The 21,559-nt window shown below is 45.0% G+C and overlaps 1 protein-coding gene across 1 annotated transcript in view; it reads right to left on the bottom strand.

Moving 5' to 3' along the window:
- Positions 1–13,968, bottom strand: part of FAM151B (family with sequence similarity 151 member B) — a 66,351-nt gene extending 52,383 nt beyond the window's left edge. The window contains exons 1-2 of the mRNA XM_056539298.1: positions 13,744–13,968; positions 5,900–6,025 (exon numbers count right to left, since the gene is read on the bottom strand). Coding sequence (XP_056395273.1) covers positions 5,900–6,025; positions 13,744–13,948 — 331 coding nt within the window. The 5' untranslated portion in view covers positions 13,949–13,968. The remainder of the gene's footprint in view (positions 1–5,899; positions 6,026–13,743) is intronic.
- Between the last annotated feature and the right edge of the window lie 7,591 nt (positions 13,969–21,559).

Genomic DNA, 21,559 nt, shown 5'->3' with positions numbered 1-21,559 from the left:
ACGGGTAAACAACCCCCTATGTGTCGTAAAGTTATTGCTCTGAAGACGTGTCAGTAACAATAACTTGGGTGGTGCCTCCCCCTGCAGATGTGGCTGGCGTAACGTAAACAACCACCTGTGAGTTGAAATGTTATTGTTCTGAAAAAAAGTTTCAGTAACAATAACTTGTGTGGTGCCTTCCCCTGCAGACGTGGCAGGCATGATGGGTAAACAACCACCTATGTGTCGAATAGTTATTGTGTGACGTGACAGTAGCAATTAACTCCGTGGTGCCAGCCCCTGCGGACGTGGCAGGCATAATGGGTAAACAACCATCTGTCTGTCGAGATGTTGTTCCTCTGAAGGTATGTCCGTAACAACAACTACGCAGTGCATCCCTCTGCAGACATGGCAGTGAACGGGTGTACACCCACCTATGTATCGTGATGTGTTGCTCAGAAGAAACGTGTCAGTAACAACAACTACGCAGTGTATCCCCATGCAGGCAAGGCAGGTGTGAAGGGTATACAACTGCCTATTTGTTGTGGTGTTGTTGCTCTGAAAAATTGTAAGTAACAGCTGCCACTGCTAGCCCCCCTGCTGACATGGCAGGTATGTTGGGAAACCGCTTATGTGTCATGATGTTATTTGCTGGAGACGTGTCTGCGACAAAAACTTATTCAATTAAAAGGATTAAAAAGTAGAGGCCGACTATCAGATGTCAACATACAGTGCTAATATGTGATCGTGATACTGACTTTGCAAGTACCATGGTGCAACTATTACAGTAACCTGTATGACCTATCAGCTGCGGGAAAAAATGCCAGTATAAGCGCGTGGTGGCGTGTGCCCGTGATACGAACAGTACCATGTGATGAAACTAACATTTGCGTCGTGAGCTGATCAGAACCTAGCAATGAGTGAGACTGACTTGATGGCGTACATGATACAATTAGAAATTCTGGTACATGTCGACTCCGCTGTAAATCAATTAATGTCCGGAACTTCCACTGAACTAACAGACATGTAGTACAACTGGAAACACGTGCGTGGTTACAAAATGTCTAACACATGCACGGGGTGACGGCTATAGTAGTGCAAGTGTACTATTGAATGTATCGATGTAATGGCACAGTCAGGAGTATGCCTGTAAATTCTAGCATCAACATCTGTGTGTGACCTTAACTATGCATCGTACTTGGTCATGGACGCATGATTGACATGCAAGCTAATAACCTGTGTACAGTAAATGCTGCGTATGACTGCACAGTGTAAAACAATGTAAATTGCTATCGAAACTTACAGTATAGTATTATAAATCTAAAAGATGTATGCCCGGAGAGAATGCTGTGCAGTTATATAACATGAATACTATAACAAAGAATAAATACTATGGGGGACATGTATCAAAGATTTTACCCCTGTTTTGTGTGCATTTTTTTGCGGAAAATTTTGCGCAAGCCCTTTTTTTTGCGCACGTTTTGGTAGAGCACATCCTCCAGATGTGGCCGAATCGGGGTACCTTGGAGTGACATCTATAGAACACATGGATTTATTAACTGCGTACTTTTTTTTTTTTTTTTTTTTTTTTTTTTTTACACCCAAAATTTTGCCGCAAGAGCTGGGGTTTTTTGGCGCAAATATAAGCCATCTTGGACTTAACGTAGCAAGAAGCTCTAAATCATTGATTCTATTTTCCAAAGAGTGGATTTAGGAGATTACTATATTTACCCGCAATTTATGAAGCTCATTGCGCTTGATTGATAAATTTAGCTCTTCTGCGCATAATTTAGAGTTCGGGAAAAGGGGTAAAATGCTTCTACCATACACAAATAATGATACATGTCCCCCTATGAGTGTATGTACCGTGTAACGCTATGGACGTGTGTACCGAGATGCGTGAAAGTACCGTATAAGCTATGACCGTGTGTACAATGTAAATTCTGTAGCGTGTGCATGGTATGACTACGAGCGTATGAGCCATATTCATTGAGCATATGTACATTATAAATTATGTGAATGTATACAGAGCATAGATGCTGATCACTGTGCATAGTACTACTATGAGCGTGTATGAGCATCTTAACAGCACAGATGCCATAGGCGCACAAACACAGGACGCCACAAGCGAACATGCAGCCACAATGCCATGGGCATGTAAACACAAAGCCAGGAGTGCATGCGCAGCACCAAAACCACCAAGCATTCATGTGCCGCATAAATACTATGAACAAAGAGCCTATGAGCCGTATAAATGCCAAGAACGTGTGAACAGTGTACATGCTATGAGTGTGAGAACGGTACAATGTCACGAACAAATGCACAGTAAAAATGCCACGAGCGAATGACAGTGTGAAAGCTATGAACGTATGACAGTATAAATACCGTGAGCAAAAGGACAGTATAAATGCCATGAGCGTAAGGACCGTAACGCCACAAACGTATGAAAGAGTATGATACTATAAGCGTGTGAACCATCTAAAAGCCCTGAGAGTGTGACCAAAAATAAAGCCATGAGCGTGTGAACAATATAACTGACATGAGCGTATGAACTGTATAATTGCCATGGGTAGTATAAATGCCATGACCAGTTTGAAATACCATGAGCGTATGAACAGTATGCAAGCCTTGAGCGTATAAATCAGTATGAATAACAAGGAATGTGTGAAGCGTGTGGCTACCATTCACATAGCCCCGTATGGAATGAACGTAAGAAAAAGTAATATGCCAAGGACATATGAACAGCATGAATGACATGAGTTTATGGACAGTATAACACATTGAGCGTATGAGAGTACAAATACCATGAGGTGAAACGGAATAAATGAGATTGCAAAGTGTGAATGCTATAGGCGTATGGCCAGATAAATACTTTGAGCGTATGTACCGTATAAATGCTATAAGCATAAAACCGTAGAGATACTATGAACATACGAGTAGTGCGCCATGCGCGTATGAGAAATAAAGGCCATGAGCGTACGGACGATAAGCAAGTTATGAAGGTACGAAGAGTGAAGATGCCCTACCCGTATGAACAGTATAAAAGGTACGCAAGTATAACCAATATAAAAGCCAAGAGCGTATGAATAGTATGGATGCAATGATCAAACGAATATTATGAGCAAATTGACCATGTAAACGCCATGAGCGTATGAAAGCATGACGTGTCATGACCTGTGAACAGTAGGCCTATGAGCATACATGCAGTATAAATACTATGAGTGTACGTGCAAGTTAAAGCTGTGAACGTACTTGCAGTAAGAACTTTATGAGTGTACGTGTGGAACGTGCATGCAGTGAAAGCGTTGTGAGCGTGCATGCAGTGAGATTGTTATGAGCCTAAAAGCTATGAGTGTGCGTGCCGTATACTTGTTGTAAACGCGCGTGCAGTGTACAATGCTAAGAGCATGGGTACAGTGTACAATGCTAAGAGCATGGGTACAGTATACAATGCTACGAGCGTGTGTGCAGTATACAATGCTACGAGCGTGTGTGCAGTATACAATGCTACGAGCGTGTGTGCAGTATACAATGCTACGAGCGTGTGTGCAGTATACAATGCTACGAGCGTGTGTGCAGTATACAATGCTACGAGCGTGTGTGCAGTATACAATGCTACGAGCGTGTGTACAGTATACAATGCTACGAGCGTGTGTGCAGTATACAATGCTACGAGCGTGTGTGCAGTATACAATGCTACGAGCGTGTGTGCAGTATACAATGCTACGAGCGTGTGTGCAGTATACAATGCTACGAGCGTGTGTGCAGTATACAATGCTACGAGCGTGCAGTATACAATGCTACGAGCGTGCATTATACAATGCTACGAGCGTGCAGTATACAATGCTACGAGCGTGCAGTATACAATGCTACGAGCGTGCAGTATACAATGCTACGAGCGTGCAGTATACAATGCTACGAGCGTGCAGTATACAATGCTACGAGCGTGCAGTATACAATGCTACGAGCGTGCAGTATACAATGCTACGTGCGTGCAGTATACAATGCTACGTGCGTGCAGTATACAATGCTAAGAGTGTGTGTGCAGTATAAAATGCTAAGAGTGTGTGTGCAGTATAAAATGCTAAGAGTGTGTGTGCAGTATACAATGCTAAGAGCGTGTGTGCAGTATACAATGCTAAGAGCGTACGTGCAGTATACAATGCTAAGAGCGTACGTGCAGTATACAATGCTAAGAGTGTGTGTGCGTACGTTTTTTTTTGTCAATGCTACTTGTGTGCAGTATACAATGCTAAGAGCGTGCATGCGAGCTTAAGTTTTTTTTTTGTTTTTTTTTAAATACACAGTATAAATGCCCGGTATGGATTTTAAATGAAGCACAGTATGAGCGACATGAATTAATGCTCGGTATGGATGCCCATTATAGACGTTAAGATTGAATGCACGGTAAAATATTATGATTGCATGAAAAGGTTTATATGCACAACTTCAATGCAATGGAAGAAAGCACAGTAACAATGCACGGTATGAATGCAATGAAAATGCACAGTATAAACGCAGTGACTGAACGCAATTTCTATGTACGCACAATATCAAATTTATGCACGGAAAAATGCATATAAATGAATGGACTGTAACAACTTTATGTACGGAGAAAATGCTACGTAGTGTATACCTGTAATGAAAGCCTTTCTATTACTAGAGAAAGTGAACTTCATACTCACTGAAACCATTGGAGACGTCAGGTTAGCAGCAGGGTACCGAATCTCTCGTCATGGCCAGCCCAAAGCCACAAGGAAACCGTTCGGCTAAAGGGACATAGCCTACCCCCTTACACTGCTTCCCGCTGTTGCACACGTGACCCAGTACGGGGCTCGGTAGGTCGGAGGCAGCTTTAAGAAACTTTCCGCACCCCGCGCCGGTCATCACGCCAGACGCGGAATGCCACCATCATGGCTGACAGGCGCTTTTGCCCTGCCACACCTCCCCCCCCTGTACCTTAAAGATGCTGGGGACCTAAGCACAGATGAGTGAGCGAGTGCCGAAAACTAGAAACTGGTGGGAGAATACAAACGCTGGTCCGTGCCCCTCCTTCCGCAAACGCCCCTCCAGTAGGAGGCAGGGATATACCCCTGCCCCAGCCCACGACCCCTTACGTTCTGCCTATACGTGCAGGGGGGTGGAGATACTTCCGCCCCTCTCACAAATTCAGCCTAACCAGGCTTTAAACTTATGGGATAACAATAATTTCTATGTTTTTGAATGTTTTGGACTGCTTCTCATAATCACTATCCTTTATACAAATGACTATAATGCAGCATGATTATCCATGACATTTATTTCAAATTCAGCACCTAAAACCCTGAACGGGGCGCCGTTTTCCCTGCTCCCCGCTAAATATATCTATGTGCTACGAGAGAGCTTCCTGCTCCACCTCCAGAGCACCTGTCTATAATTCTATGGCACTGGGTCTCACATTCTAGACGGGTGCTGTGGAGACAGAGCAGGACGCACCTTTCAGGGAAATGGATGTCAATAATGTCAAACGTATAAAGCAGTGTTTCCCAACCAGGGTGCCTCCAGCTGTTGCAAAACTTCAACTCTCAGCATGTCCGGACAGGTTTTGGCTGTAAAAGGGCCAGTGATCAGCTGACAAATAAGCAAACAATCATTTGTTGGTTGATCATATCTTGTGTGGCCAATAATATCCCTGTTATCGGTTGTACATCGCCCTGTGGTTGAGCGCCAATCACAGAGACCAATGCTCATTCACTGCCGACTAAAAGTGAGTATCACAAATAGATCACAATCCCTACAATGTATATAATGTGCACAAAAGTCTAAGGTCCACTATGAAGTTCTGTTCCAGTCTCTGTTTGGCACTGGTGCCCAAATCTTACCAGAGAACAACATTTCCCTACAGGTCCTGAGTTGGGGTACGGATGGATACATTACTCACTCTGCAGGGCCTGATGTAACTTCTCCTTGCTGTTTGCTGCATGCTCCCATACTATTTCTATCCCATCTTTGGCTTTTATCAGATCCTTCCTCCGGAAACAGTCCAATATATTTTCACTCCACGGACCTAAAAAAAAATTACAATGATCATCTATGAGTTATAGAACATGAGTTCTGGACTCACATTGTCAAGGAAAGAGATTAAAGGAGTATTCTGGTGCAGAGTATTCCTGCTCCGTCCTGCCCGGGCTTCAAAATAAATGAAAATAAACCATCACTCACCTTCCTGGGTTCCCGTGGAGCGCCACTACTGCTGATCGGTCCTCTGGTCCATCCTCTTCATACTTCCGGGTGTAACGAAGCGTCACATGGTGCTCAGCCTATCGCCGGCCGCCGCAATGTTCTGCCTCGGCCCATAATAGGCTGAGCGCCATGTGACGCTTCGTTCACACGGAAGTATGAAGAGGATGGACCGGAGGACCGATCAGCTGTAGTGGCGCTCCGCGGGAACCCAGGGAGGTGAGTGATGGTTTGTTTTAATTTATTTTGCAGCCCGGGCAGTAGGAAGCAGGAGTACTCTGCACCAGAGTCCTCCTTTAAACAGAAAAGTAAAGCAGCTGCTATAATATACCCAAAGCTCTCTGCTGACCTGTGCCCCTCCACTGAAATATGTTGGATACGCCTGATCTTATACGTGAATATGTTGGATACGCCTGATCTTATACGTGAATATGTTGGATACGCCTGATCTTATACGTGAATATGTTGGATACGCCTGATCTCATACGTGAATATGTTGGATACGCCTGATCTCATACGTGAATATGTTGGATACGCCTGATCTCATACGTGAATATGTTGGATACGCCTGATCTCATACGTGAATATGTTGGATACGCCTGATCTCATACGTGAATATGTTGGATACGCCTGATCTCATACGTGAATATGTTGGATACGCCTGATCTCATACGTGAATATGTTGGATACGCCTGATCTTATACGTGAATATGTTGGATACGCCTGATCTTATACGTGAATATGTTGGATACGCCTGATCTTATACGTGAATATGTTGGATACGCCTGATCTTACACGTGAATATGTTGGATACCCCTGATCTTACACGTGAATATGTTGGATACGCCTGATCTTATACGTGAATATGTTGGATACGCCTGATCTTATACGTGAATATGTTGGACACGCCTGATCTTATACGTGAATATGTTGGACACGCCTGATCTTATACGTGAATATGTTGGACACACCTGATCTTATACGTGAATATGTTGGATACCCCTGATCTTATACGTGAATATGTTGGATACCCCTGATCTTATATATGAATATGTTGGATACACCTGATCTTATATATGAATATGTTGGATACACCTGATCTTATATATGAATATGTTGGACACACCTGATCTTATATATGAATATGTTGGACACACCTGATCTTATATATGAATATGTTGGACACACCTGATCTTATACGTGAATATGTTGGACACACCTGATCTTATATGTGAATATGTTGGATACACCTGATCTTATATATGAATATGTTGGATACACCTGATCTTATATATGAATATGTTGGACACACCTGATCTTATACATGAATATGTTGGATACACCTGATCTTATATATGAATATGTTGGATACACCTGATCTTATATATGAATATGTTGGACACACCTGATCTTATATATGAATATGTTGGACACACCTGATCTTATATATGAATATGTTGGACACACCTGATCTTATACGTGAATATGTTGGACACACCTGATCTTATATGTGAATATGTTGGATACACCTGATCTTATATATGAATATGTTGGATACACCTGATCTTATACATGAATATGTTGGACACACCTGATCTTATACATGAATATGTTGGACACACCTTATCTTATACATGAATATGTTGGATACACCTGATCTTATACATCAATATGTTGGATACACCTGATCTTATACATGAATATGTTGGATACACCTGATCTTATACATGAATATGTTGAATACACCTGATCTTATACATGAATATGTTGGATACACCTGATCTTATACATCAATATGTTGGATACACCTGATCTTATACATCAATATGTTGGATACACCTGATCTTATACATCAATATGTTGGACACACCTGTCTTATGCATGAATATGTATATAGCAGTACTATTTTTACACCATTACAAAAAGCATACGCCAAAATAAATCTTCATGGTCATTAGAGTGCTATCTAGATATTCCTTGCATTTCATCTGGCAGGCATTATCAGCCTCTCCTACTGGGAACACCCATAGAACTGATTTTATATGAAGAGGTTCTGCAGGTTTTACTTGAGGGCTGAAGAGATTATGCAGCAGCAGAGTCTCATTTAGTTCAGTGGAATTCTGCTATTCAATGGGATGTTTCTGGCACGGAAATTCAAATTTCAATGTCTGTGCCCGCAGAAAGAATGAACATATCTATTCTTTCTGCGGATTCTGCACAGAATGCATAGCAGTCTATGAGACAGATCATTCCTGAGCGGTCCTAGCACCGGCATGTCATGCCAGCCACCACAGTCTGCACAAAGCCCGGACAGGGATATTTTGTTTGGACATCTGAACACACACTTAGCATCATCATCATTAGAATTTCCTATATTTGAATATGTTCACACAGAAGAATTTCACCATAATTTACTGTCTTAACGATTTAAATGGGATTCAGACAGCAGAATTTCCATGGCTATTTTGAAAAATTCTGTAGTGGAACCCCATTGAAATTAGCGGAATTCTGTTATCTCAGGACACATTTTGCCGCAATTACGTTTTTTTTCTACGAATTTCATCGGGATTGCGCAAGATCTGCTGTGTAAACAAACCCTCAGGGTGCATTCAAACAAGCAGGTTTCCTGCGGAAAATCAGCAAATCTGCCCCTATTGCGGATTTTCCGCTGACCCATTGAAGTCAACGGTAGCAAAATCCACAGATTTTCTGCAGAAAATGCGCCCGTGTGAATGCACCCTATGGGTATGTTCAGGCGAGCGGATCCACAGCGTATTTTACACTACGGATCCACTGCTGAAGGGCCGCTACAGGGTGCCTTTAGATGCGTCTTCTTGGAGCGGCAATACGCTGCTACGGGCAGACACACTAAAGCGATGTGCGAGTCGCCGCACATGCGCAGTGTACTCGCACACATGGCGGCCGCTCCCCCTACTCCAAGAGCTAGGCAGGGAGCTGCTGTGATATGCGAGTATACTGCGCACGCGCGTGGCGACTTGCACATCGCAGTGTGTCTGCTCGTGGCAGCGTATTGCCACTCTGAGCAGGCACATATAAACGCATCATGTAGGGGTCCTTCAGCGGCGGATACGCAGCATAAAAAAAGCTGTGGATCCGCTCGCCTGAACATGCCCTAAGGGTGCATTCACACGGGTGCATTTTCTGCAGAAAATCAGTGGATTTTGCTACCATTGACTTCCATGGGTCAGCGGAAAATCCGCAATAGGGGCAGATTTGCTGATTTTACGCAGGAAACCTGCCCATTTGAACGTACCCTGAGGGTATGTTTACACTGCAGATTTTACGCAATCCCGATCCATGCTGTGGATCCGTCCGTCTGAACATACCCTAAGGCCACGTTCACACAGCGGAAAATCTGTGTGAATTCTGCTTCTGCATTGGTGCTGTACAGAATTCCGTAGCTTTTTACCATTTGCAAAATAGGTGCAGAATTTGTCCACAAATTTCTGCACGAATTCCGCAGCTCATTAAAAGATAGACTTTATTTAATTGAACAGTCAAAGTTTATGCGCATTCCACATATAATCTGCATGCATTCCTCACGAATATGGCAGAAATCAAGCCCCATTGACTTCAATGGGATTCTGCAGCTGAAGTCCGGAAAAATATAAGACCAGACTTATACTTTCCCGGACAGCAGAATTTCCGCAGCAGAACGCCCGCTGCGGAAATTCTGCTGTGTGAATATCCTTGCAGAATCCCATTAAAGTTAATGGGCAACATTTTTAGTAGGGGTGTGAATTGGCAAGAATCTAGCGATACGATATGCATCATGATACACGTCTGACGATACGATATATCCTGATTTTTGTCTCAAGACGAAAATATTGCGATTTTATAGAATGAGGGCTAATTTTTTTGCACCATAATCAGTTTCTTGCAATCAGTACCATTTTGGTATTGATCTGCCTTTTTAATCTCTTAAAGGGTACCTCTCATCAAATAAACTTTTGATATATTTTAGATTAATGAATGTTGAATAACTTTCCAATAGCATGTTAATGAAAAATATGCTTCTTTCTATTGTATTTTTCCCGATCAGTCCTGTCAGCAAGCATTTCTGACTCATGCTGGAGTCCTAAACACTCAGAGCTGCCAGCCTGCTTTGTTCACAGCCAAACAGGCTGGGAACAAAGCAGGCTGGCAGCTCTGAGTGTTCTCCTTTGTGAACAAAGCAGACTGGCAGCTCGTAGTGTTTAGGACTCCAGCATGAGTCTGAAATGCTTGTTGCCAGGACTGGTAGGGAGACCCCTAGTGGTCATTTCTTCAAAGTGGAAAATTAAATAGAAAGAAGCATATTTTTTAATAACATGCAATTGTAAAGTTATTCTGCATACATTAATCTATAATATATCAAAAGTTTTTTTGATGAGAGGTACCCTTTAACTTTTTTTTTCTGGTATATTATAAAAATTGCAATTCTGTGGTTTGTTTGTTTTTTCCCATTTACGTCATTTACCGTATGGGATACATAATATTATATTTTAATAGGTCGTACAATTACGCATGCAGTGATACCAAATATGTTTATTTTTATTATGTTTACATGTTTTTATATAGGAAAAGGGGGTGATTTGAACTTTTAATATGGAAGGGGTTAATGTGTGTCTTTTAAACTTTTATTAAATTTTTTTATTTTTTTTACACTTTTCTAGTCCCTTAGAGGACTTTTAGGAGGAATCATTAGATTCTACATACAGATCAATAGAGTTCTATTGAACTCCATTGATCTGTGTTCTCTGTGATCCATTGATAGAGCCTAGTCCAGACAGGATCTATCATTGACAGAGCCACGGGACACCAGGGAACAGAGTTAAGCCCTCTGGCTACCTCTATAGTGGATCGCAACCCCCACCCCAGCCCACCAGGGAGCATTCGCAGGTCCCTTTAGACACCACTGTCAGCTTTGACAGTGGCGATGTAAAGGGTTAATAGTCATGCTTGCTATTAGCGGCGGTCCCCGGCTACTGAAATCAGCCGGGGGCTGCAGAGTACGGAGCGGGGACGAGTCAGGAGCAGCTCCATACAGCCCTCTGAGCGCCGCCGTGGTAGTTGGGGGCTGTCAGGTCCAGCCCCTCTTGCCCGAAGCAGGTCTAAGGGCCTGAAAAATTCACCGGAACTGCATGTCCCTGAATTCCACATCCCTGAAAAAATCGATTCGAACATACTTTGAATCAATACTAATATTGTCTAATGAAATATCGCAATACTTCACAGAATCAATTTTTTCTGACACCTCTAATTTTTAGGAAGAATTCCGTGCAGAATTTCCATGGTGTAAACGTGGGCTAAGGGCTCGTTTACATTGCGGATTTCATTACGAGTTAGCAGCGTGCATCCGGCTGCGAGTTTGAATGGGGGCGGGTTCTCTGTGGCAGACTATTGGCAGTGAAATCTAAGCTGCGAAAATTCCGCCACAGATCCCATTGACTATCGCAATGAAAAACGCATTGAAAACGAGCCATTAGGGTGTATTCACACAAACACATGATCTGCTGCTAATTTATAGTTGTAAAATCCATAACTAAAGATTTCCCAACTTCAACTTGGATCTGGTGTGTGTGAATACTCCACAAATGTTAGACACAAGCACCACTAGGATCCCACCGTATTAGAGCCACAAGAGATTTTAAGGTGTCCCTGTCATTAGAAGTGTATTATCCTGGGGGGTCTGATTGCTGGTAACCCCCCCCCCCCCATGATCTCGAGAACACAAACCGGAGGTCCCCGTCAGAACAAAGGGCGGTAACTCATAGAATCCAGTGGCGGGCACTGACGCCCCCCTCAGACTTGATTGGCTGAACAAGGATTTCTTATGTGTTGGGATGGAGAACAGAAGGCTCCAAACAATGGGGGATAGGTGGTAGGTGAGTATAAGGCCGGGTTCACACTGAGGAACTTCTGGCCGGACAAATTCCAGCAGGAGATTCTGAGTGTGGCCAGCGCCAAGTGAATCAGTCAGCACAGGGACCACGCACCACCCCATAGACGGCAATGTGTGCGGGGCAGAAGTCCACCAGAACGTTTAAAAAGTTCAATATGCGTAATTTTTTTGAGCAGATTTTCCGGGAGGAAAGTGTGCATCGAAAACTCTGCAGTGTGCACAGTGCCAGCAATGGGACTCAGCTGCACTGGAATTACGCTCAGAAAGCCTTAGGCTGTCCAGGCATGCTGGGAGTTGTAGTTTTGTAACAGCTGGAAGCACCCTGGTTGGGAAACACTGATCTTTAGGTTTGTCAGTTTCCCAACCCGAATCAGAAATACGACCAGGCATCAGAAATGGGCAGGGGAAAAAAAAATTCCAGAAGTCAGCGGAGGGGTAAGTATGGGAGTTTAAAAGGGGTACTCCGACCCTCAGATGTCTTATACCATATCCAAAGGATAGGGGATAAGATGTCTTATCGTGGTGGTCCCGCCGCTGGGGATCCCTGCAACCTGTCATTCCGCACCCACCTTTGTGAGCTCTCCGCAGTCCTGGAGGCTCCGTGATATAAGCGTGACGACCACGGGGCCGGAGTATCATGATGCCACGCCCCCTCAATGCAAGTCTATGGGAGGGGGCGTGACGTCTCCACCCCCATGTGACATCACGCCCCACCCCCCCTCAATGCAAGTTATGGGAGGGGGCGTGACGTCTCCATTTTTTTTACTTTTTACCCTACCTTTCCCTGGATTGTATTCTTTCCCTGATCTATGGGGGGGGCTTCTTTTCTTCTGTGGGGGCTCCGATCTCAGCAGAGGGGGGGGGGGGTCCCGGTCTTCCTCCAGCAGCTCTGACCGCTGACTGAACTCAGCCAGCGGCGGGATCTGCGGGAAGATGCCGTTAACTCCTCCCGTGCCGACTGCTATTGGCTGGACGATCATCCAGCCAATAGCAGCGATCCTGGGGGGTGACGAAAATCGCCACCTCCCCATAGATACAGTAGGTGATAGGGGGGGGGGGGTATCATACACCCCCGATGACCTTGTATCTCCGGGTCACACGTGACCCGCATCGCCGGAATAGCCGCAAATCGCATGTGTGAATTCACATATGATTTGTGGCGATCACCGACATGGGGGGGGGGGGGGGGGTCTGATGACCCCCCTGGGCATTTGCACGGGATGCCAGAATGATTTCAGCAGTCACCCCGGTCCAATCCCCGCCCGGCGGGGACCAAAACTGCCCATGACGTAACTGTACATCATGGGTCCTTAAGACGTTACGTTAACGTTACGTCCTGAGTCCTGTAGGGGGTTAATAATAATATATACACATATATATATTAGTGTATATGTATATTTATTACTTTTAGGAACATACAAGTCCTTACTATGTAGGACTTACTCTTTAGCTCTGGGTTTCCCAAACAGTTTGCCTCCAGCTGTTGCAAAACTACAACTCCCAGCATGCCCGGACAGCCTTCGGCTGTCCGGGCATGCTGGGAGTTGTAGTTTTGCAACAGCTCGAGGCAAACTGGCGTGAAAACACTGTTGAAGTGCAGCTGAAACATTACCTAATGCATCTATATGACAGCTCCTTACCGCGGCTCTGGTCCATGGTCAGTCCCGGGGGCAGTGCACAGCACAGGAGGTGGTAGGTCAGGTGGTATGTGACGAGCACAGCTGCTGTGCCAGCGATACACAGGCGCGACCTGCTGCCCCGCACACATCGGCCTCTGCAGCCGCACACAGCGCCCATCCACCCGCTGCGCCCATCCGGCAAGAAGGCGAGAGGCGCTCCGCACATTGACCGTCACGTGACCTGCCCCTCCTGAAACATACACACTGCCTAATGGTAACGAGATGTGCGTGAGGTGCGCTCTCGTGTGGCCACATCTGGAACTTCGCAGCCTTTCCAAGAAGTGACCATACAACATTTCTGGGTGAAAAATAAATGAAAAAAAAAAAAAAGTTAAAAAATATACATTATAACAGTGCAATATTACATGTCACAATAATCCCCTACTGTGTGTTCAAGGTTGTTCTATACGCGGATATATACTTATACTATCATTTGATGCCAGAAACATAAAATGAATGTAGAAAAAGTATTTATATATTTTTTTTTAAATATAAATGATGTGTGGATGTGAGTGGAATTTTTTTTAATATATAATGTACTACTCAAAAAAAAATAAAGGGAACACCAAGATAACACATCCTAGATCTGAATGAATGAACTAATCGTATGAAATACTTTCGTCTTTACATAGTTGAATGTGCTGACAACAAAATCACACAAAAATTATCAATGGAAATCAAATTTATCAACCCATGGAGGTCTGGATGTGGAGTCACACTCAAAATCAAAGTGGAAACCGCACTACAGGCTGATCCAACTTTGATGTAATGTCCTTAACCCCTTAAGGACTCAGCGTTTTTCCGTTTTTGCATTTTCATTTTTCCCTCATCACCTTCTAAAAATCATAACCCTTTCAATTTTGCACCTAAAAATCCATATTATGGCTTATTTTTTGCGCCACCAATTCTACTTTGCAGTGAAATTAGTCATTTTACCAAAAAATCCATGGTGAAACGGAAAAAAATTCATTGTGCGAGAAAATTGAAGAAAAAATTTCATTTTGTAAATTTTGGGGGCTTCCGTTTCTACGCAGTGCATTTTTCGGTAAAAATAACACCTTATCTTTATTCTGTAGGTCCATAAGGTTAAAATGATACCCTACTTATATAGGTTGGATTTTGTCGTACTTCGGAAAAAGTTCGATGTTAAAAATTCGAATCTTCTAACCCCTATAACTTTTTTATTTTTCCACGTACGGGCCAGTATGAGGGCTCATTTTTATACCGTGTTCTGAAGTTTTTATCGGTACAATTTTTTGCTCGGACTTTTTGATCGCTTTTTATTCATTTTTTCATAATAAAAAAGTGACCAAAAATACACTATTTTGGACTTTGGAATTTTTTTGTGCGCACGCCATTAACCGTGCAATTTAATTAACAATATATTTTTATAGTTTGGACATTTTCGGACGTGGCGATACCACATATGTTTATTTTTATTTACACAGTTTTTTTATGGGAAAAGGGGGGTGATTCAAACTTTTAAAGGGGTTCTCCGGTGCTTACACATCTTATCCCCTATCCAAAGGATAGGGGATAAGATGCCTGATCGCGGGAGCCCCACAGCTGGGGACGCCCGTGACCATGCAAGCAGCACCCCGTTTGTAATCAGTCCCCGAAGCATGTTCGGTCCGGGTCTGATTACGGGCGACTACAGGGCCGGCGGCGTGTGACGTCACGCCTCCACCCCCGTGTGATGTCACGCTCCGCCCCTCAATGCAAGCCTACCGGAGGGGGCGTGATAGCTGATTATAAACGGGATGCCGCGTGCATGATCACGGGTGTCCCCAGCTGCAGGACTTCCGCGATCAGGCATCTTATCCCCTATCCTTTGGATAGGGAATAAGATGTCTAAGCACCGGAGAACCCCTTTAATAGGGAAGCGGTTAAATGACCTTTGTTAACTTTTTTTTTCCACTTATTTTTTGCAGTGTTATAGCTCCCATAGGGAGCTATAGCACTGCACACACTGAACTCCTATGCTAATCCCTGCAAAGCCATAGCTTTGCAGGGATCAGTCAGATAGGGTCTCGATTGCTGAAGCCTGTAGCTCAGGCTTGGAGCAATCAATCCCCGATCGGACGCCACGGAGAGAGGTAAGGAGACCTCCACCTGCGTCCCAGCTGATCGGAACATTGCGATTTTATTGCGATGTCCCAATCAGCCCGACTGAGCTGCCGGGAACCGCTTACTTTAGTTTTCAGACGAGGCGGTCAACTTTGACCGCCGCGTCTGAAGGGTTAACAGCGCGCGGCACAACGATTGGTGCCGCACGCTGTTAGCCCAGGGTCCGGGTTATCGTTACCAGCCGGGACCGACCCGGTGTGATGCGGGGTCATGGCGTGACCCCATTTTTCACACCGGGCTTAGGGCGTACGTCCTAAGTCCTTAAAAGGTTAAAACAAGTCAAAATGAGGCTCAGTAGTGTGTGTGGCCTCCATGTGCCCGTATGACCTCCCTACAATGCTTGGGCATTCTCCTGATGAGGTAGTGGATGGTCTCATGAGGGATGTCCTACCAGACCTGGACTAAAGCATCTGCCAACTCCTGGACAGTCTGTGGTGCAACGTGGCGTTGGTGGATGGAGCGAGACATGATGTCCCAGATGTGCTCAATCGGATTCAGATCTGGGGAATGGGCGGGCCAGTCTATAGCATCAATGCCTTCCTCTTGCAGGAACTGCTGAGACACTCCAGCCACATGAGGTCAAGCATTGTCTTGTATTAGGAGGAACCCAGGGCCCACCGGACCAGCATATGGTCTCACAAGGGGTCTGAGGATCTCATCTTGGTACCTAATAGCAGTCAGGCTACCTCTGACAAGCACATGGAGCGCTGTGTGCCCCCCCAAAGAAATGCCACCCCACACCATTACTGACCCAACGCCAAACCGGTCATGCTGGAGGATGTTGCAGGCAGCAGAACGTTCTCCAAGGCATCTCCAAACTCTGTCACGTCTGTCACATAAGCTCAGTGTGAACCTGTTTTCATCTGTGAAGAGCACAGAGCGCCAGTGGCGAATTTGGCATTTGATAGAGGACACCAAGATTGGCAAACGTTCTGCACGGTGTTGGGTTGTAAGCACAACCCCCACCTGTGGATGTCGGACCCTCATAGCACCCTCATGGAGTCTGTTTCTGACCGTTTGAGTGGACACATGCACATTTGTGGCCTGTTGGAGGTCATTTTGCAGGGCTCTGGCAGTGCTCCTCCTTGCACAAAGGCAGAGGTAGTGGTCCTGCTACTGGGTTGTTGCCCTCCTACAGCCTCCTCCACATCTCCTGATGTACTGGTCTGTCTCCTGGTAGCACCTCCATGCTCTGGACACTACGCTGACAGACACAGCAAACCTTCTTGCCACAGCTCGCATTGATGTGCCATCGTGGAGGAGCTGCACTACCTGAGCCACTTGTTTGGGTTGTAGACTCTGTCTCATGCTACCACTAGAGTGAAAACACCGCCAGCATTCAAAAGTAACCAAAACATCAGCCAGGAAGCATAGGAACTGAGCAGTTGTCTGTGGTCACCACCTGCAAAACCACTCCTTTATTGGGGGTGTCTTGCTAATTGCCTATAATTTCCACCTGTTGTCTGTTCCATTTGCACAGCAGCATGTGAAATTGATTGTCAGTGTTTGTCAATCACAGAACTGTGATTGACTTGGAGTTACATTGTGTTGTTTAAGTGTTCCCTTTATTTTTTTTTAGAGAGAGAGAGAGAGAGAGAGAGAGAGAGAGAGAGAGAGATGTGTAAAAGAGAAATGAGAAAATTAGAAAAACAAATGTATGAAAGTTGAGTCAAAAATAAAGAAAATTTGAAGAATGAAAATAAAAATGTGTATTGAGTGTATACAATATAAATGAAAGAGAAAAAGATGGTAGTATATTAAGTGTGTAAGAATAATCTGTGGCATACTGAAAAATACATAAAGAAACAACTTGAGTGTGCAAACGTGTAAACTGCAATTCAAAACCACACATACATAAAGACAAGGTATATCTAAGTTGATTACAACCTTTATGCACCAAGTATACCTTATAAATATACCCATATTCCACACTTAAAGGGGTTCTCCACCATAAGGTGGTTTTAATACGTACCTGGCAGACAGTAATGGACATGCTTAGGAAGGATCTGCGCTTGTCTGATGGCTAAAGGGCTGTGTAGTGAGATTACCATAACGCTGTGGCTAGCTTTTTGTGAACTGGGTATTTCCTGTTGGATTTCATTCTCAAACTACACATCCCATAGTTCCTTGTTTGTAAGTCTAAGGTCACTTTCCTCCCTCCAACACAGCAGCCACCCCACCCATTGAAACACAAAAGAGCTGCATTTATTCAAAAGACCAGTGTTTTCTATCCAGGGTACCTCAGCTGCTGAAAAAAGTTCTAACTCCCACCCAGCGGTCGCTCCATCCATTGAAGCAGGACAGGCTCCCTTTGCACACCAGACTAGTGATTTCAGGTCTCGACGCACAGCAACCACACTGTACAGACACTCAGTTGCGTACATACCGTTTGGCGAACCCGGCCCCCGCCAGGGATGCACACCTGGTGGGGGCGCAGATGGCAAAACAGATCTGGTCGCCGACAACTAGTTAAATAATAAAGATGTGCAGATCATAATGTCACGGGTCGGGCGCAGCAGGATCAGCCGTTGCAGCGCAGCAATCAAAAGGGATCAATCAAAATTGCTGCCTGCGGCTGTGCCAAGTCCTAGGACCAGTCCCAGGAACGCAGGGGAGCCATGCTGACATCGCATCACGTGTGGCTCCTGCTCACGTGACTCCCTCTGCGTCTCCACGCCATATTAAGGAAGAAAGCTGGCACCCACGCACCACTGCTGAGGGCGGGTCGGTCCTGTATCAGGGAGCTGCTGGGAGGTAAAAACACAGTAAGGGTGGCTGTTGATGAAGTGACCAAGGATGGTGTTCGGGGGGTTGCTGATGAGGAGACCAAGGATGGGGTTCGGAGGAGGTGGGGGGGGGGGTTTGGGATGTTGGTGAGGAGACCAAGAATGGGGTTTGGGATGTTGGTGAGGAGACCAAGAATGGGGTTTGAGGGGCTCGTTGTTGATGAGGAGACCAAGAAGGGGGTTTGGGGTGTTAAGTAGACCAAAGATGGGGTTCAGGGGATGGGGGAGGTTTTGCTGAGGGGACTACAGATGGGACCCTGAGGGGAGGAACTAAGGTTGAGGTGACCAAGGATAAGCGAGGGGGGGGGGGGGGGTTGTATATGTACGATTGATAGATGTGTGTATGTATGATAGATGTGTGTGTATGTGTGACAGATGTGTATATCACATCTATCGTGCATACACAAATCCATCGTACATACATCTATTATACATACACGCATTTATCATACCCCCATCTATCATACATACACCAGTCATATACAATTCTTTAATTCATACATACATATATGTGTATATATATGTATATATATATATATATATATATATTTATATATACTGTACATTGATGAGGAGAGGTGGGGGGCCAGGAAATATTGGGTATGGGTCACACCACCAATAGGTTGGGTATATTGGTTTAGATTGGTGTTCTCTAATCTGCTGCTCTCCAGCTGTTGCACAACTACGACTCCTGTGATATTCTGACAGCCTTCTGGACCAGGACTTAGTGGTCAGGGGAAGGAGGCAGAGGAACGTGAAGAGGATTTAGGGAGTAGAACAGAGGAATGGCAGTGTTCTATTCAGAGGTAGCAGTGTGTGGCAGTATTATATTCAGGGTGCAGTGCATGGCAGAGTTATAATAATTATTGTCTTCATATAGAGGACGATGATCTGCTGACAAAGTGAGGAACCAGTGATGTCCGGGCGTCAGACTCTGCAGAGGAAGATGTAGCGTAGCTGGAAGATGTCTTGGCATCTGGACCAGATGAGGAAGAAAAAGGAAGACAACAGAGAAGACATCACTCAGGTCACTGATATTGTGTATTCTCCTGACTGTCCCATCACTGCTGTGGTCACTTTTAAAATTCTGCAGGGATGATGGGTGAAACTGTACCCAATCTGTGGCAAAACTACAACTCCCATAATGCCTGAGACTCTCCACAGCTGGAGAGCAACTTGAACCAAGGTGAGTCCCAGCAGTCAGACCCCCACAAAAAAAATGGACTGCTTATTCTTAAATACCCGGCCCTATTTTTAGTCCCAGGACTGCCCTTGCGTAGGGGAAGGGAGAGGTGGATTCACCACGGGTGTGCTGATCAGTTATGCTGAGCAGCTCAGATAGTTTTTTTGTTTACATTTAAATGCCACAAAGTTGAAAGGGTTAATGCTGGGCATCGGCCCGATTGGCGATGTCAAGCATCAGCCACGGGTTCCGGCAGCTGATAGCAGATGGGACTAACTGGCTATGATGCACGCTCAGTTGCCCCTTTGTCCTTTAATGGGTTAAAAACAGCTCAGGCAAGAATGTTAGATGTACGTGTAATGTTTTTTGCAGGGGGCATCGCCGACACAGAACCTCACCAGGGGCACAATGGGCACTAGGTACGCCTCTGCAGATACTATATTATGAAATACACTAACTTTACAGCCCCTGTAGCATAGTCAAATAAATAAAAAATCCTGGATTACCTCTTTAATGACTGTAAAACTACAATAAAAAACTAGTATAAATGATTACAAAAGTGAAATAACTATATAAAAAAGAAAAACTGGTTTGTTCCTTCAGGCCAAATGGTGCAGTTGCTTTAAAGTAAAACTGTCACCAAGTTCACCCACACTAAACCAAATACACTGGGTTATAGTGTGGGTGAACAGGAGTCCATACAGGGCTCACTAAATGTTTTATGCTTTCTTGTCGCCGAGTTGTCGTCCGCTAAAGTTCCGCTGTTTGCCCTTCACTTGCGCTCTGAAGGCAGGTCCCCCTACGGCAGCCTTGCTTTGGGTCCCGGAGGAAGGGACCTTAGTCCACCCCCCGTGCTCGCATATTGATTTTCCCCCTGAGCACAGCGCGTCGGGAGAGCGCTCTGTGCAGTGTAACTGCGCATGCACCGGTCCCTCACTACACCCGGAAGTACCTCTTTCTGAAGTCTCGCTAATCCCAACTTTGGGGTGTAGCGAGGGACCGGTACATGCGCAGTTACACTGCACAGAGCGCTCTCCCGACACGCTGCGCTCAGGAAATGAATATGCGAACAAGGCTAAGCAGGCTAAGGCCCCTTCCTCCGGGACCCAAAGCAAGGCTGCCAGCGGGGGACCCGCCTTCAGAGCGCAAGTGAAGGGCAAACAGCAGAACTTTAGCGGATGACAACTCGGCGACAAGAAAACATAAAAAAGAAAGTGACCCATGTATGGACTCCTGTTCACCCACACTATACCCAGTGTAGTGGGTTTAGTGTGGGTGAACTTGGTGACAGTTTTCCTTTAACACTAACACTCAACTTGGCCTAATCTAAGATAATGGCCCAGATTTATCAAACTGTGTGAGGGAAAAAATTGAGTGATTTTCCCACAACAACCAATCACAGCTCAGCTTTCACTTTACCAGAGCTCATTAGCTGAGCTGTAATTGGTTGCTATGGGAACATCAAAGTTTTTTTCTCTCACACAGTTTGATAGATCATGGCCAATGTGTCCTTGCCAAATCCAGAGATGACGCACAAAGTGACAGTACCTGACAATGGCGGGCTTGGGAGCACCCGGCAAGTTTGGCACCCTGGTTAGGTATTTATAGGAACCCCTAGACGCTCACCTCACCTGGAAGAAGCAGAGCGTGTCGGTGGGTGAGGTGCGGGAGCACAAGGTAA

Source organism: Hyla sarda, chromosome 1 (genome assembly GCF_029499605.1).
Source record: "Hyla sarda isolate aHylSar1 chromosome 1, aHylSar1.hap1, whole genome shotgun sequence".
Lineage (NCBI taxonomy): Eukaryota > Metazoa > Chordata > Amphibia > Anura > Hylidae > Hyla > Hyla sarda.
Note: the sequence above shows the minus strand (reverse complement) of the source record. Positions and strands in the feature narration are given on the sequence as shown.